Source organism: Erythrolamprus reginae, chromosome 5 (assembly GCF_031021105.1).
Source record: "Erythrolamprus reginae isolate rEryReg1 chromosome 5, rEryReg1.hap1, whole genome shotgun sequence".
Taxonomy (NCBI): domain Eukaryota; kingdom Metazoa; phylum Chordata; class Lepidosauria; order Squamata; family Dipsadidae; genus Erythrolamprus; species Erythrolamprus reginae.
Window position 1 is genome coordinate 76,942,888 of NC_091954.1, and position 17,556 is coordinate 76,960,443.

The 17,556-nt window shown below is 40.3% G+C and overlaps 1 protein-coding gene across 3 annotated transcripts in view; it reads right to left on the reverse strand.

Annotated features, from left to right (window-relative positions):
* The window catches only part of CROCC2 (ciliary rootlet coiled-coil, rootletin family member 2), a 143,714-nt gene that overhangs the window by 37,713 nt on the left and 88,445 nt on the right, over window positions 1-17,556 (reverse strand). For 2 of the 3 annotated variants that reach the window (XM_070753236.1, XM_070753237.1), the window contains exons 23-27: window positions 11,711-11,854; window positions 2,978-3,216; window positions 2,708-2,867; window positions 2,025-2,192; window positions 676-1,027 (exon numbers count right to left, since the gene is read on the reverse strand). In XM_070753236.1, coding sequence (XP_070609337.1) covers window positions 676-1,027; window positions 2,025-2,192; window positions 2,708-2,867; window positions 2,978-3,216; window positions 11,711-11,854 — 1,063 coding nt within the window. The remainder of the gene's footprint in view (window positions 1-675; window positions 1,028-2,024; window positions 2,193-2,707; window positions 2,868-2,977; window positions 3,217-11,710; window positions 11,855-17,556) is intronic. The other variant, XM_070753238.1, reaches the window with a different exon arrangement.

Here is a 17,556-nt window from a genome sequence, read left to right on the forward strand (position 1 = left end):
TGGGTCCCATTGACTAAACAATGTCGTTTGGCGGGACCCAGGAGAAGAGCCTTCTCTGTGGCGGCCCCGACCTTCTGGAACCAGCTCCCCCCGGAGATCAGAACTGCCCCCACCCTCCTTGACTTTCGTAAAGTTCTTAAGACCCATCTCTGCCGTCAGGCATGGGGGAACTGAGACATCTCCCCCGGGCTTATACAGTTCATACATGGTATGTTTGTGTGTATGCTTGCTTTTAATAATGGGGTTTTTAGTGTTTTTTAAATTATTAGATTTGTTCTTACATTGTCTTTGTTATTGTTGTGAGCCGCCCCGAGTCTACGGAGAGGGGCGGCATACAAATCTAATAAATAAATAGATAGATAGATAGATAGATAGATAGATAGATAGATAGATAGATAAATAGATAAATAAACAAACAAACAAACAAGTAAATAAGTAAATAAGTAAATAAGTAAATAAGTAAGTAAGTAAATAAATAAATAAATAAATAAATAAATAAATAAATAAATATAAAGACTGACCCCTAGAATGTTTCATTCCCCAGGATCAAAATATAGCAATTTTTCAGTTGTTTGCTTGTTTATTTCATTAAACGTATGAATTTATTATAGCTTCCCACTCCAACAGATTCTAATCTAATTTAGCCCATAGCAGTGAGAAGAATTTAAAAATAACCTTTGACTGGAGAGGAGGATCGTAGGGGAGATGGACTCCGGCTGCCAAGTCCCAGCGTACGACGGAGAGTGGAGTGGAGTGCCACTAACTTCAGTTCCACCTCCCTCTTCGCTGCTTCAGTCTTGGCTAGTTCTGTCTCTAAGCCATGGATGCATCCCTCACAGGTGCTGAGCCGTAGCTGGAGACTCTCGTTTGCCCTGCTTCCTTCCTGAAGCTTCACTTCCAGGCTATGGAGTTCATCTTTCCACTTCTTCTCCTTGATGCAACTCTCTGCAAGGCTGTGCTTTAAATCCTGCTCTTGAAGTTGGGACTTTACCTCTGCAGAAGACAGCTTCTTCTTCAAGTTCAACACCTGAAAGGAAACAAAGTCATGAGGGCAATATATAGAGGAGAAACATAGAAACATAGGAGATTGACTGCAGAAAAAGACCTCGTGGCCCATCTAGTCTGCCCTTATACCATTTCCTGTATTTTATCTTAGGATGGATATATGTTTATCCCAGGCATGTTTAAATTAAGTTACTGTGGATTTATTAACCATGTCTGCTGGAAGTTTGTTCCAAGCATCTACTACTCTTTCAGTAAAATAATATTTTCTCACGTCGCTTCTGATCTTTCCCCCAATTAACCTCAGATTGTGTCCCCTTGTTCTTGTGTTCACTTTCCTATTAAAAACACTTCCCTCCTGAACCTTATTTAACCCTTTAACATTTTAAAATGTTTTGATCATGTCCTCCCTTTCCCTTCTGTCCTCCAGACTATACAGATTGAGTTCATTAAGTCTTTCCTGATACGTTTTATGCTTAAAACCTTTCAGCATTTTGAAACCCATCTTTGGACCCATTCAATTTTATCAATATCTTTTTGTAGGTGAGGTCCCCAGAACTGAACACAGTATTCCAAATGTGGCCTCTATGCAGCGGGATCACAAACTCCCCCTTCCTGAGAGATTCCATAAAATTGCAGAGGTGCAGTTTATATAGGGAAATGGGGGTGGGAGGTAGGGTGGGGAATCCTGGAACAAAATTAGTTGCAGATTATTACTTAGCATATGCTATTGCTAAGGAAATTGCATGGATGGGGCACAGGTCTTTTTCTGCGTTTCTGTTTTTCTATAAGTCACCAAGTCAACCTCAACTCAAAAGAACACTTCATCTTCACTACACATAAAAATTGCTATATGTGTTGGTCTTCACAATTATATCCTTATCCATTAAATATGCATTTTATCCCACATCTTTATCTCCATTGCATTGTTTCACAAAATGCTGCCTTCTTTCACTGACACAACTTACTCTTCAATTCTTCTTCCATTAAATAATCACTCTTTGCTATTATCCCATTGTTACCTCCTTGTGAGCAGAATCATGGCCAATCTCCAGAGTAGATATCTTCTGTTTAATGTCCAGGACCTCTTTGCTGTTCTGCTGTTCCTGTTGTTCTTTTTGCAGCAACTGATGTTGTAATTCGGCGACTTCCTGAGTTTTCTTGCTGTTCTTGCTCTCCAGGGACTTTACCTGTGCAGGAGGAATTTGAATGTAGCTATTCTTCAATACAGAATATGTGCCCAAATTCCCAACCTACACGTGGACTCTTCTGCATAAAAGAAGTATTGCCATAATTGGCAACTGCTTCTAACTGCCATGATTGACCCTAATAATAGGAAATCTAATAGAAAACAAACAGATTCTTCAGCAAGAACATGCTGTGTATTTGTTGTATATGTATCATGGAAGGCCTGAAAAGGAAAAGAAGTTCTAGGGTCAAAACTACATCATAATTGAAGAGAGAGTCATTACATGCAAAAATCGTATATGATACTTCAAATAATAGCAATAAGTACATTTGGGATGGTGCTACTGCATTTGCTAAAGTTCACTCTACTTAAATATCAATCTCAGGAGTTAACAGTAATGTCAAATGGTCTTGCATGCATCCTTCCTAACCTCCATTGATCATCTCAAGTGTTTCTCTCCATTAACCTGTTACGTTCTTGGACCTGAATTGAACAACAAGGAAGTCTGTAAGCTACCTCTCTGTGCAGCTCCTGAAGCTCCCTTCTGGCTTCCATGTGTGCCTTCTCTACTTCCCGTAGATTGATCCGGAGTTCTCCCACCTCTAGCTCAACGGCTGCTTTTGCTTCTTCCAGAATGGCAACCTTCTGTTCTCGTTCTTCCTTGATTCTCTGCAGTCTACAAGAGACCAAGTGTTAATTATCACTCATCTCTAAAAACACTATGTCTGTTCCATCAATGTGTATAAGATACTTCTCCCAGCCTGACACTGTGCCAAGTCTGCTGACCTGAGCTTTTCATTCTCTGTTTTTTTGACAGCTCCTCTGAGGTCAGCATTGGACTTCTGAAGGGCTTCCTTTTCTCTGCTCTCATCTGCTACAGCCCTGTGAAATTCCAGGAGCTCTTTTTGTCGCTGATCACAAGCCTCTTCTGACTCCTGCAGTCTCTGGTGAAGCTCAGTGAGTTCTTTCTGAACATCTGCATAGGTATCCTCTGCCAACCGGAGTTGGACTTTGAGCTGCTCTGCCTTTAAGAAAAAGCTACATCAATTTTAAGGCACCTTGGAAAATAATCCTAATGACTTTCAGGGGATTTACTGCAGGGGAATTGATATTGGTTTAGTTGGAGGGTGAAGTTGGAGGTAAAACATATAATTAAAGGCACTATGCACATGTTATTCCATCAGACTTGAAATACTGGGATTAGACAATTTACAACTACGTCGCCTCCGATCTGATCTAAATGTAGTTCATAAAATCATATTGCAAAATGTTCTTCCTGTTAATGATTACTTTGCCTTCAATCGCAGCAATATACGAGCACGTAATAGATTCAAACTAAATGTAAACTGCTCCAAACTCAACTGCAGAAAATACAACTTCAGCAATAGTGTGATCAATGCCTGGAATGCACTACCTGACTCTGTGGTTTCTTCCCCAAACCCCAAAAACTTTAATCTTAGATTGTCTACAGTCAACCTCCCCGCATTTCTAAGAGGTCTGTAAGGGGTGTGCATAAGTGCACCACTGTGCCTACCATCCCTGTTCTACTATCCTATTGTCCTCTTTTATCATTACTTTTTACTTGTTATGTTTATACAAACTACTACCATCCTATACATGTTGGACAAACAAACAAACAAACAAACAAACATTATTACACATCTACTATTCAGCAATAAGTCCTATCATTATATAGCCATGAGGTCCTTGGTGGTCTCTGAGCTTGGTTGCTTTCTTGCAGATGTTTCACTACTAACATGCTAGGATGGACTAGGAGTAGCAGTGGTGATGTTACCTAATTGGTAATGAAACATCTGCAAGAAAACAACCAAGGTTTTTTGCCCATTGCTTTACTTGTTCTGAATGTTTCTTTTCAACCCTAACCAGGTACTAACAATGTTCCCAGCTCTTACCGGCTTGCAAGCTCTTTTATTGTTACTCTCTGCAAAGAATGTTTTCCAAGCCCTAAGTCTTTGCAGAGTTTTTTCCATTGCTCTACTTGCTCAGAATGTTTCTTTCCAGGTGCTAATGATGTTCCCATCTCTTACTGGCTTGCAAGCTCTTTCATTGTTACTCTCTCCAAATAAAGTTTTTTTAAAGCCCTAAAATAGTGTGGATAAAATAGTGTACTGCAGCCAACCAGGCTAAGGATGCTAGCCAGATTAATATCTGGTAAGCAGATTCTTTTCCCCATTTTGCTCCCCCAAAACTAAGGTGCGTTTAACACTCTGAAAAATATGGTATATGTCTACTACCATGTTTCCCCCAAAATAAGACCCTACTTTATATTTTTTTGAACCCTGAAATAAGTGCCTGGCCTTATTTTTGGGGAGGTCTTACTATTTTGGGATGTATGCAGCAAGATGGGACTCCAGTGATTTCCAGCTCTGTCTCCCTAACCGTAATAAGAGGAAATGGTATTTTTGGTGGAGGGCTTAATTTGGGGGGGAGGGGTTATTTTCAGGGGAGGTCTTATGTTCAGGGAAACACGGTAAGAAGAAAGGTGTTCAATAGGACTTACTTCTGAATGTTAAGTTTATACTGTAGAATTTTACTGAGTTCCTTTTTAAGTGAGATGAATCATTGTGATACATCACTGCCTGAAATATTAGACAATTTTCTAATGAAAATATGGCCTACCTTTCATATTGTTACTAAGGCAGCTCGTGGCTAATATTTTTATCAGCCAAACAATATTACTGACAGTAATGTTGTCTTATGGAAGCTGATTGTTAAAAGATGGTTTTCTGATACAAATCTCCTTCTAAAATGACCTACTTTCTTGTGCATCCCCCACACAAGTGAGGATAATCTCAGTTAGAGCAGCTCAGGAAAAGAACAAACGAAGCTGGTTTTGGAAAACTAAAAAAACTAAAAAAAAACAAGAGAGGGGGGGTGGGGGGTGGGAGGGAGAGAGGAAGAGAAGGATAGAATGAGGCAAAATTCTGGTCTTGACGTTTAACCATGACGTTTAAGCGCTACACTTTTTGAACCTTGAATAAACGATACTTGAACTTTGAATTCTTATTGTATGTTGCCATCTTGGTTGAATGCATAAATGCAAAAAAGAAAAAGAAAAAGGAAAGAAAGAGTGACAAGCTAAAATATAACTAGTAATATTCCTTGACTATGGACTAGAAACAGAGTACAGTGCTACCTCATGATACGAACCCCTCGTGATACGAACCCCTCGTGATACGAACCCCTCGTGATACGAACCCCTCGTGATACGAACCCCTCGTGATATGAACCCCTCGTGATACGAACCCCTCGTGATACGAACCCCTCATGATACGAACCCCTCGTGATACGAACCCGGGGTTCGGAAAATTTTTGCCTCTTCTTATGAACTTTTTTCGGCTTACAAACCCACCGCAGATCGCAAAATGGTGCTCCGCTGGGCGCCGCCGCCCAGCTGTCACCTTTTAAAATAGCCGGGGGGCTTCTCGGCGTTCTCCCGAACGCTGAACCCGGAAGTTCGGGTTCGGGTTCCGGAGGCCGCTGAGAAGCACCCGGCTGTTTCAGAAGGTTACAGCCGGGCGGCGCCACTCGGTGGAGCGCCGTTTTTGCGATCGACGTCGTCGTTTTTGGCCGATCTGAAGGCTAGAAAGGAGGTGGGGAATCCCAACAGGGAATTCCATGGGCGGAGCTTTGACGTCACAAAGAGTCGTCACGAAAAGTTCGGGTTTGGGAGAACGCCGAGAAGCCCCCTGGCTGTTTTAAAAGGTGACAGCCAGGTGGTGGCACCCAGCAGCATAGTTCCCTCTAAGCTGAGCAGTGAGCAATCGCTCACTTAAAAATCATCATCAACTCAGAGTTTTCCAAACCTGCCCAGAAGCCAAGAGGGAAAGAGTGAGAGGGAAGGAGAGAGAGAGGAAGAGAGAGAAACAGATAGAAAAAAGAGAGGAAGGAAAAGAAAAAGAAAAAGAATGGGAGTAAGGAAGAGAGAAAGAAAATCAAAATCTAGTTTGAAACTAGCTCAACTATTTAAGTGGCATTTTGATATTGATAGAGTTGCCCTATTATGAGCTCACTGTTATAGACACACAGTACAGTATTTTATTTTGAAATTCTCTGAGGCAAAACAGGGTGGGTTTTTTATTTGTTTGTTTGTTTGTTTGTTCGTTCATTCATTCATTATTTCTGTGCCGCCCAATCCCGAAGGGACTGCCACTCAGACACTATACTTTTCCGCCCAGCCCCCCCCAAAAATTAGAGGGAACACTGCCCAGCAGAGCACCATTTTGCGATTTTTTTCCTTTTTGCACGGATTAATTGCTTTTACATTGTTTCCTATGGGAAACAATGTTTCGTCTTACGAACGTTTCGCCTTACGAACCTACTTCCGGAACCAATTAGGTTCGTAAGACGAGGTATTACTGTATTTCTCTTGTTCAAGTTCAACATTTTCACTGATACATTACATGACTCTCTATTTTTTTCAGCTTGATGTTTCCTATAATGGTCAGATTTTGTATTGGTAAACAAAGCCTAAATATTGTAAAAATGCCAATACTCTGCCATTATCACTGCTTCCAAAGAGAAGAAAACAAAATAGAAACTGCTACTCCTGTAACTTCTGAGTGCTAAAGGAAAACCAAGATATCCCAAAGCAGCCTTAAAATAAGGCTGAGTAGACACTGACATAGGTTGCCAAACATTAAGAGGTGCCAATGCCACCTCTCCTTCTGAAAATAAAATTCTTAGCTGACAACCTAAGAAAAGAGGTTTCTTAAATTTATATAACTGTTAATTTTAACCTTTTTCAACTTTTAAATAAGGAATGTGTGCAAGAGTGAATGTGATGAAATGTAGATTTATCTCATCTTGAACTTGGGTCTATGCTGAAGCATGAGCAAAAATTATAGTACATGTATCTCCCAGTAAATGGCTATTAGTTATCAAGATAGTGTGATATATCGTTGAAAATGTCAGGACAGTTATGCATGTAGATTTCAGTGTGAAAATGAATAAGAAGAGAGCAAATGTGCACCTGGAAGGAAACAAATGAAGAATTGGAAGAATTACATTTTTGAAAACTAACTACAATAGCTCATGGCTAGTAATCTTAAGGATTTTCTGTTTCATATACTCTATACCAGTGTTTCCCAACCTTGGCAACTTGAAGATATTTGGACTTCAACTCCCAGAATTCCCCAGCCAGCATTCCCAGGTTGGGAAACACTGCTCTATACTGTGAAATTTCATATGTCTATATTAGGAGAATTACCTTGATGGTTTGAAGTGCAGTCAGTTTTTGTTATTCATGATAATTATAGTCTATAAAGTTGCTGTGAGCTCTGAATTAGCGAATACCGAACCATTGAATGTAAGGGAAGTACACGGCCCAGAAGGCAGAGTATTATCTTGTTCGACCACAGCTGGGAATGTGCCCATTGAGTGACTCAATTTTTTTTTGCCACTCTGTATATATCTGTGAACGACCATGACGGTGCTCTGAGTATTGATTTTAGGATTACAAATACAGTGGTACCTCTACGAACATAATTCGTTCTGTGACCAGGTTCTTAAGTAGAAAAGTTTGTAAGAAGAAGCAATTTTTCCCATAGGAATCAATGTAAAAGCAAATAATGCGTGTGATTGGGGAAACCACAGGGAGGGTGGAGGCCCTGTTTCCTCCCAGGAGATTCCTAGAGAGGCTCCAGGGAGGCTTCTCCCTGCCTTTTCCAACGCTGTTTCCTCCCAAGAGATTCCTAGAGAGGCCCCACGGAGGCTTCTCCCTGCCTTTTCCAACCCTGTTTCCTCCAGGAACACCCAGTTCTTATCTAGAGAAGTTCGTAAGAAGAGGCGTTTGTAGGTAGAGGTACCACTGTACATTTAAGCAAGTAAGTGTACTCATAAATACAGAATCTGAAAATAGTGAGGATTAACTATATCAGCTCTGCGAAAATTATATTCTTCAATTTGATGTGGTCTACAGATCTGTTCCTTCTCCCTGATTTATTTCCCACTGTTAAATGATGTAAAAGATGACCAATTCTACCTTGTCTGCAGGAGATGATGGGGTTTACCAACTTACAACCTTTGTTGGGAGAAACAATAGCAACAAAAGTGGAAGATCAGTTTTCAAGTATCTGATTAATTGCAAATGACAACATAGAAGAAATTGCTAGATTAAACCGGTAGCAGCGCACATGTACCATTTGAACTTCAGCTGGACAGACACAGAAGCATCTTAGCTTAACAGCCTTCCCGTGAATTGCAGTGTGAATTAAAATGGAGAAGAAAGAGTGGCCTGGATTTTATTCAGCCTTCCTTGGAAAGCTGTGCTTGTTTGTGCAATGACCTGTGCCCTGTGTATTTTTAGGGAAGGGTAGGAGAAATGTACAAGAACCCCAATGTCCTATGTTTTCCTTTTAGGTTTTCTTTCTTTCTTCCTTTTAATTCTTTTTACTCTGCAAAGCTCTAACATTATCCAGATCCTCCCTGTTGGCCTGGCTCATTCCAACCAGCTCTGTGTTATTGTTGTTCTGTTTTTGAGAAGGATTAGGGTGAGACCCTTTTCCTACCAGCCCCCACCCACATATGGGATCCACAAACGCACTCAGCATTTTTCTGCTGAGCTCAATAGAAATTCGCGAAGAAAGGTCAGTGACCAAAGAGGAGGGCGATCCATCATAAAATAAACTGTTTTTATTCCCCAGGATAAGGAGAGAGGGTTTGCAGGGGATGGGGCTGAAAAGAAAACATCACACAACCCCCCCCCCCCCCCAGCTCATACATTCATTTCTTCCTGGCTAATTCCCTGTCTTGCGTTTTCTCCTTCACAAGAATATTGCAGCTAAGCTCATAATGAAATTATTATAATTATATATTGACTAACATTTATAAACAGCCTCTTTTGAAATCATGCCTGGGTTGCCAAGCCTCCAGCTGAGGCTTAGACACATGGAAGAAAGTATCTAGGGTGGGAGAAAAAGTCATGTGTTAGTGTGGGGGTGGTATGTGCGTGGGTAGGAGTGAGCATGCATTGAAGTTTGACTCCACACACACATGTAGTCTGTGAATTCAAATAATTAAGTACAGAAAGGAAGAACAGATATGTACGTTAGAATCTTGAACAACAATGTTTTGGTTATGACCTATAAAGCCCTTCATGGCACCGGACCAGAATATCTCCGGGACTGCCTTCTGCCGCACGAATCCCAGCGACCAGTTAGGTCCCACAGAGTGGGCCTTCTCTGGGTCCCGTCAACTAAACAATGTCATTTGGCGGGACCCAGGGGAAGAGCCTTCTCTGTGGCGGCCCCGACCCTTTGGAACCAACTCCCCCCAGATATCAGAGTTGCCCCCACCCTCCTTGCCTTTCGTAAAGTTTTTAAGACCCATCTCTGTCATCAGGCATGGGGGAACTGACACATCTCCCCCGGGCCGATACAGTTTCTACACGGAATGTTTGTGTGTGTGTTTGCTTTTAATAATGGGGTTTTTTAAATTGTTAGATTTGTTTTTTACATTGTTCTTGTTATTGTTGTGAGCCGCCCCGAGGCTACGGAGAGGGCCGGCATACAAATCTAATAAATAATAATAATAATAATAATAATAATAATAATAATAATAATCATGTCTTAGATGAGCAACGGACAGATACATGCTACCGGCGGCTTGCCAAAACGGATTGCCCTGTTTAACGGTTGTTGTGTGGAGTGTGCATACGCAGAAGAGCCCGTGTCAGTGTTCTTGTACATATGGGAAGGCAGCTCTGTTCAACTCAAGGCTGACTTCCTCAAGTTAAAAGGCTGTGAAAATGTTATGGTTCCCATGGCGATAAGTAGATCAATGCTGGCGCCTGTGAGGATTTTGCTCTGTGTTTCTTTGCCCTCAGCTTGTTATATTAGTCCCTCAACGTATTTCCTCCCTCCCCTCTCTCTCTCCCTATTTCTCTCGCGTGCTGTTGTCTCTGTTCCCATCCTGTGTTAGTCTTTCTCTGCCCATCCTGGATCCATCTCTGAAGATCTCCCTCACCCCCTTCGCCCCATCCCCACTCCTTCTGCCCTCCCTGCCCTCTGAAACAACCCTCTTCTCTTGCTTGTGTGGTCCCTCCTGGGGCTGGACTTTGAAATCTGTTGAAAGGAGGCCATTTTTTTGCCAAAATAAACAGCCTGTCATGTTAAATTACTCTCTCTTCCTCTTTTATGTCCTTTAATTTTCTATTTCCCCCTCACCCGGTCCCTTTCTTTCTCTTTTCTCCCTCGGGCTGGGGGTCATTTTTGTTCTGCGTTCTCAGTTTGTAAAGAATTAGAACCCTGGAAACATCTGGCAGTGGGTGAGGGTTACCATCTGGGGGAAGTTTTTCGGAGTTGCAGATATTTGGAAGAATGTAAAAAACGAAACAACAAAACAACCCACCCTCTAGAGTTGGGATATTAAAAAGAGGGGACATGACAGGGTGGACAATGATTTCTGCTTTCAATTTAACCAATGACAAGCTGGTGTTGGAACTGGAGTAAAGGCACTGACTAGTTGGATCTGTGCCAATTTCTCTAGCCAATACCCATCTTGGGAACACATTGGATACTCCACATGCTCTGCAGGAGGCCACATCCATCCAGAATACAGGCAGATGATAGCTTTTCAACAAGTTCAACGTGCTATGATAAAAGCCCCTGGGGTCTAAGCTCATCCAGGGAACAACACAGCACCATTCGTATAATCATTTCCATTCCCAAACCCTCAAAGACATTGTGAAACTGACCTATAATAATTTCAAGTTTTGCTGTCCTGGAAACCCAGAGAATTTGCTAGAGGAAAGAGCTGGGTAAGAATTTCTGCAAAAGGGGAAGCAGGCTGCCCAGCAGTTCTTCAGGAAAAGTTTCGTCGCAGTTTCAAATACAGCAAATTTAGGAAGAGATTGATTCTGTACTTGGGCACAGCTGATGTCCTTTTAGAGAGGTTTGCAGTGTTTCAAAGCTTGCTAAATTTGTCTGTCTAGAGGTGGCAGTGTTATGAATTTATATCATATTAGAACCTCCTTCTTAATCATATTACTCTGACATTTGAAAAATGGTGCATCTGTAGCACTGATTTCTTAAAATGTTTTGTCAGGTGCTTCTGCTAATACTTAGCACTCTTTACATCTATGAAAGTAAAAGACAGTAAAAGGCGTACATAAGTGCACCAGAGTGCCTACTGTCCCCAGTCCTATAGTCTCTCCTATATCTCATACATCTTCTCTTCTATCCATCATATCTCTTCTATCTCTTTTATCTCTTATATTTTCTGCTATTCTCTCTAGTTATATGTTACTCCTATATTTCTCTTCTATACTCTCTTTGATATATTCTACTCATATATATCCTCTATAACCTTCATTGTGTATTATTGTGTATTGGACAAAACAAACAAACAAACAAACAAATAAATAAAAATTTCAAATATATCTATAGTGTCTACCTGCACTGATAGGACAAATGGATATACAAACCATTTTTGGGCACCAATATTCAACAAGGATAGAGAAGAAATGGCCAGACGTGACAACTGAAGAGCCATACATACCTCCCGCCCACTAAATTCTTTCTCTCTTGCCAGCTCCTTTATATGTTCATTTAAGCGTTTGGCTTCTTTCTGGTGTGCAGCCAATGCATCTTCAAATTGTGCCTGGAAGGTCTGTAGTTCTTTGTTGATGCTGGTAATTGTGGTCTGTAATGAAGATGACACAGGAGGAAAAAAAATATGGCATGAGCTAGCTTTGTTTTATAGCAGAGGTCTTCAACTTTGGCAACTTTAAGACTTGTGGACTTCAACTCCCAGAGTTCTACAGCCAGGCTGGAGATTTCTGGGAGTTGAAGTCCACAAGTCTTAAAGTTGCCATGTTTGGGAACCCCTGCTTTATAGGTTCAACACAAATTCAAGTAGGGTTACATTTTCCTTTAGCAACTACTTGGATTGATCTGTCTCAGAAGAGCTCTAGAAGCACAGATTGTTAGAACCTGCAAGAAGTTCAAATATCAGAGCAGAAAAATTGCATTACATAACTGAACTGTAAACTTTTCCTCCTTAATGATTCACAAAATCTTCAGAATAGCCGGGGGAAACTAATTTTACCTTCTCTGCCCCTGATGTCCGCTTTTCCTTGAGTACAAGCCATGATTTATATAGCCTTATCTCACTGTTTTCTATATCACAGAACTCCAGCCAATAGTAAAACACAGAGGAGAGCCAAAAGAGCTGAGACAATGCATCATTATGCCAGCAGCTTGTTCTATCACTAAAGTATAGGCTGGATTCACTTTAAATGTATTCATGAGCAAATATCCCACCCCATGCCTGTTTCAGTGACTTTGTGACAATGTTCTTAAGTGCCAAATGTGCTTTGTGCATAAAAAGATATATAACTATAAATCACTATGTACAATATTTAATATTTACATCCCTTGGAAATGTAGGTGTCACGCTTAGACAAACTGTAATTATTTAAATTAAACAAGAAATTAGAGTGCTGAAATCTTGTTATCCTATCCATATCATGAAAGAAGCCTTATGGTCATAGAATGAAGCAGTATCTGGTTTGCTTTTAATAAAGGATACTGCTCTCCATAAATACTGTAGTTCTCAGAGTAGTAGACGCCCCTTAGTTTTTTGGGAAGAAAATAGGGAAAAAATAATTTGCCTACCAGGTATTCATTTGACCAGTCCTTAGTCTGGTCAGCTTCAACACATTAGTTTGCTGGTTTTGAACATGCATGCTTGCTTTTTATCCCCTGGTTGGGGATTAAAAAAAACAATTTCGAAAACACTCTCCAGAGAGAGAAACAATGGGAAAAGCAGGCAAAGGGAATACTACTACTACTACTGCTACTACTACTACTACTACTACTAATAATAATAATAATAATAATAAATTTGTATGCCATCCCCTCCAAAGACTCGGGGCAGCTCACAACAACAATAACAAAACAGTACAAATCTAGTAGTTAAAAACTCAAGTTAAAAACCCACTATCATTAAAAAACAATCGTTACTACACAATCATACCATACTCAATTCCTACTAGTCAGAAGGGGGCGCATTAATCCCCCCATGCCTGGTGACCTAAATGAGTCTTCAGAGTCTTGCGGAAGGCGAGGAGGGTGGGGACAGTTCAAATCTCCGGGGAGAGTTGATTCCAGAGGGCTGGGGCCGCCACAGAGAAGGCTCTTCCCCTAGGTCTCGCTAGACGACATTGTTTAGTCGAAGGGACCTGGAGAAGGCCAACTCTATGGGACCCAATCAACCGCTGGAATTCGTGCGGCAGAAGGCGGTCCCGTAGGTATTCTGATCAGATAGCTTTGCCAGCAAAGCAGGCAAGATTGCTTCAGGCGTTAGCACCTAGTTAGGGCTGGAAAAAAAGGTGGAAGATTGCCTGATAGCAAAGCACAGAAAATCACGCAGGGGTAGGGAACGTTGGCTCTTCTATGACTTGTGGACTTCAACTCCCAGAATTCCTGAGCCAATCATGCTAGCTCAGGAATTCTGGGAGTTGAAGTCCACAAGTCACAGAAGAGCCAACGTTCCCTACCCCTGGATGAAAAAGGGCTCCAAAAGCACAGAAACCCAGCTGATTGTCAGAGGAAACAGCTGTGTAAAAAGCAGGAAAAGTGAAAAAGCAGGAAAAGCACAGAAAATTGCTTCACCTGTTAGCACCTCGTTAGGGTTGTAAGAAAGATTAGTAAAAACTAAATCCAGAGTATAAGATGCACTAAAATTTTCGGCCTCTTTTAGGAGGGAAAAAAGGTGCATCTTATACTCAAAAAAAAATATGGTATACTGTTACTAAAGCAATTAATTTTATTTTCTTCAGTGACAGCTTCTTTCTCTTCTTGGAAAGTGAATTCCAGCATCTGAGATTGAAACACTCAAGAATGTTTCACTTGCATAGTAGTAGAATAAAAGACAAATCCAATATCAGGCAAATACCATATATCAAAGGATGCCAATGCTTTGCAAGTCAACATTTCATAAAATGTACTGATTATATTATATAAAGATTCTAAGTTACAGCGATATAACCAAACTTGGTTAAAGTAGCCATAATGTTATGTTTGGATAACATTACTTTCAAATGACAATATCCCAAGCTGTATTATGGCTTAATGTGAGATATGAACCAACTAAATCGATTATAATCATCCCTATTCTTGGAACAATATTTGCAACATACGGAGTTGGGAGACACTTTAGGTTAGTCTGACTCAGAGGTAGGTTTCAGCAGGTTCTGAACTGGTAAATACCTCCTCTGACTGGGCTCGATCCTATCTATTCTTTGTCTCCCGAGTCCTAGCTGATTGGGAAGAAATGGGGATTTTGCAGTATCCTTCCCCTGCCATGCCAACCAAGCCACGCCCACCAAGACAAACCACACCCATCAAGCCACGCCCACAGAACATGTAGTAAAAAAAATTGAATCCTAACACTGGTCTGAATCTTTGCCTTAGGCAGGATCTTAGATTGTCCCATTCCTTTTCTAAACAGTCCATAAACCTCTGTTGCAAATGTCATTAAGCTGTTCTTGATCCTGTAGGCTTCAACTTGGATATCTCTTCCCCTCTAACTGTGGATTTTCTCCCAGAATTTTCAGCAATGGCCATACTGACTGGGGAATCGTAGGATTTGAAATCCACATCTTTGAAAAGTTCCCAAAATCCAGAATGGGAAGGTTGCTCTAAACTTAAAATTTTTCTAACAACTTTCACCAACAGAACTTTGTAGTTCCCTTCCATAATTTCAATCTTGGTTGAAAGTTTCATTTTATTTTTGCTTTCTGGCAATGTAAAATAATGCACTTGGGGAAAAGGAATCCTCAATCTGAGTATTGCATTGGCAGTTCTGTGTTAGCAAAAACTTCAGAAGAGAAGGATTTAGGGGTAGTGATTTCTGACAGTCTCAAAATGGGTGAGCAGTGTGGTCGGGCGGTAGGAAAAGCAAGTAGGATGCTTGGCTGCATAGCTAGAGGTATAACAAGCAGGAAGAGGGAGATTGTGATCCCCTTATATAGAGCGCTGGTGAGACCACATTTGGAATACTGTGTTCAGTTCTGGAGACCTCACCTACAAAAAGATATTGACAAAATTGAACGGGTCCAAAGATGGGCTACAAGAGTGGTGGAAGGTCTTAAGCATAAAACGTATTAGGAAAGACTTAATGAACTCAATCTGTATAGTCTGGAGGACAGAAAGAAAAGGGGGGACATGATCGAAACATTTAAATATGTTAAAGAGTTAAATAAGGTTCAGGAGGGAAGTGTTTTTAATAGGAAAGTGAACACAAGAACAAGGGGACACAATCTGAAGTTAGTTGGGGGAAAGATCAAAGGCAACATGAGAAAATATTATTTTACTGAAAGAGTAGTAGGTGCTTGGAACAAACTTCCAGCAGACGTGGTTGGTAAATCCACAGTAACTGAATTTAAACATGCCTGGGATAAACATATATCCATTGTAAGATAAAATACAGGAAATATTATAAGGGCAGACTAGATGGACCATGAGGTCTTTTTCTGCCGTCAGTCTTCTATGTTTCTATGTTTCTAATGATTGTATAAAATTGTATGTCATAGTCATCATATGCCAAAACTGAAAGTGAGTGATTGGATCATATATGCTACCCTGGCTTAACTCAGCAACACCCTGCTGAAAGTATGGGCAACAGGAATCATTTGGATCTCACTAGAGTTGTTGTATGATTTTAATATGTTTTGATCTCAAATAAGTTCAGCATAAACACATTGATGAGTTGTCCTTTGCTGCTACTAAATATCCATAATCCTATACGCAACTTCAAAAATTGTCCAAAAGTTTTGACAAGCATTCAAAATATCAACAGGCTGAATTAATGCCTCTTTCTGTGGGTTAAGAAAGGTGAAATAAAAAACACCCATACATTTCCCTATTACAACTCATGGATTGAGTGTTCCTCCTCTTCTATGGCATGTGATCACGTAGCAGAATTGGGACAAGCAACTTAGTCATCTAGTAAAAACAGCTAATTGGAATATTTGTATCTTTTATGGGAAATGAATCCCTTGGCAAAAGAGAAAAGGAAGATACTGGAAACTAAAGCCAAGATGCTGTATGGGAATTGGGAAATGTAAGCAGCAATGAGCTGCTTACAGTCTTACTTCTGCTACGTTATTATGAAATGATGTAAACTTAACGTATAGAGTAAAACAGCAACATGCAACTTATATTTCTTCAGTAACAAAGCAAGGATAATACTCTAAAACAGGGGTCCCCAAAATTTTTACACAGGGGGCCGGTTCATTGTTTCTCGGACTGTTGGAGGGTCGGACTATTAAAAAAAACTATGAACAAATCCCTATGTACACTGCACATACCTTGTTTTAAAGTAAAAAACAAAATGGGAACGTACTATTTAGAGGGGGGAGAAGATCTGAAATTCATATATGTTTATGTTTTGTTTTTAATTTTCTTTTGTTAACATCTGATTGGCTATACAAGGTTTTCTTGGCTTATGAAAAATGTATAAAGAAGGAAGCACTTTGGCATAATGGTTAATAAGTTAGAAATATAATTGGTGTTGCACTTTTTGAAGGAACATTTTAATTTAATTAAAAGAAAATGAATGTAACTGGATGACAAAATTAGAAAAAAAAACCTTTTGCAACTTTTTTGATGATTGATATTAGTTACTAACAAAATACCACATTTTATTCATGGAAAATTAGATGGTACACTGTGTTGTTTGAATGTATGTTGAGAGAAAAATTTTAAAAAAGTACCCCCCCCAGAAAAAACAGTCCTTCCTTCCTCTGTCCCTCCATTTCATTCTTCCTTCCTTTCTTCCTTGTTTCCTCCATTTCTCCTTCTTTCCTTCCTTCCTTCCCTCCTTCATTCCTCTCCACTTCTCCTTTCCTCCCTCTCTTTCGCTTTTCTTTCTTTCTTTCTCTCTTTTCCCTGTGCTCTTGTCACTCACTGGCGGGCCTGATAAATGGCCTCAGTGGGCCGCATGTGGCCCGCGGGCCGTAGTTTGGGGACCACTGCTCTAAAACAAGACCAGGGCCAGGATAACCAAGAGCAGTATCCTATTAAAATTACATTTTATTTTATTTACATTATCATTAATTTAAAGTAACAAATTTTAAGTTAATTCAGTTAATATGATTTACATCTCATATTATATTTAATATTTCTTTTCACTTACATATAAAAACTCAGTTTAACAAACATTTTAGTGGTACATTTAGTGGGCGCTTTTACCCAAAATTTGAGGTGGGATTGGCACGTGACTTGCAACTAGACTAGAGTATCACTGGCATACAGGACAAATAGAGAACCAGATATCCTTTAGAACTGTTGAATAATTTTTGAGAAATCCCAGTCAGCACAAGTAGCAATGAGGAATTT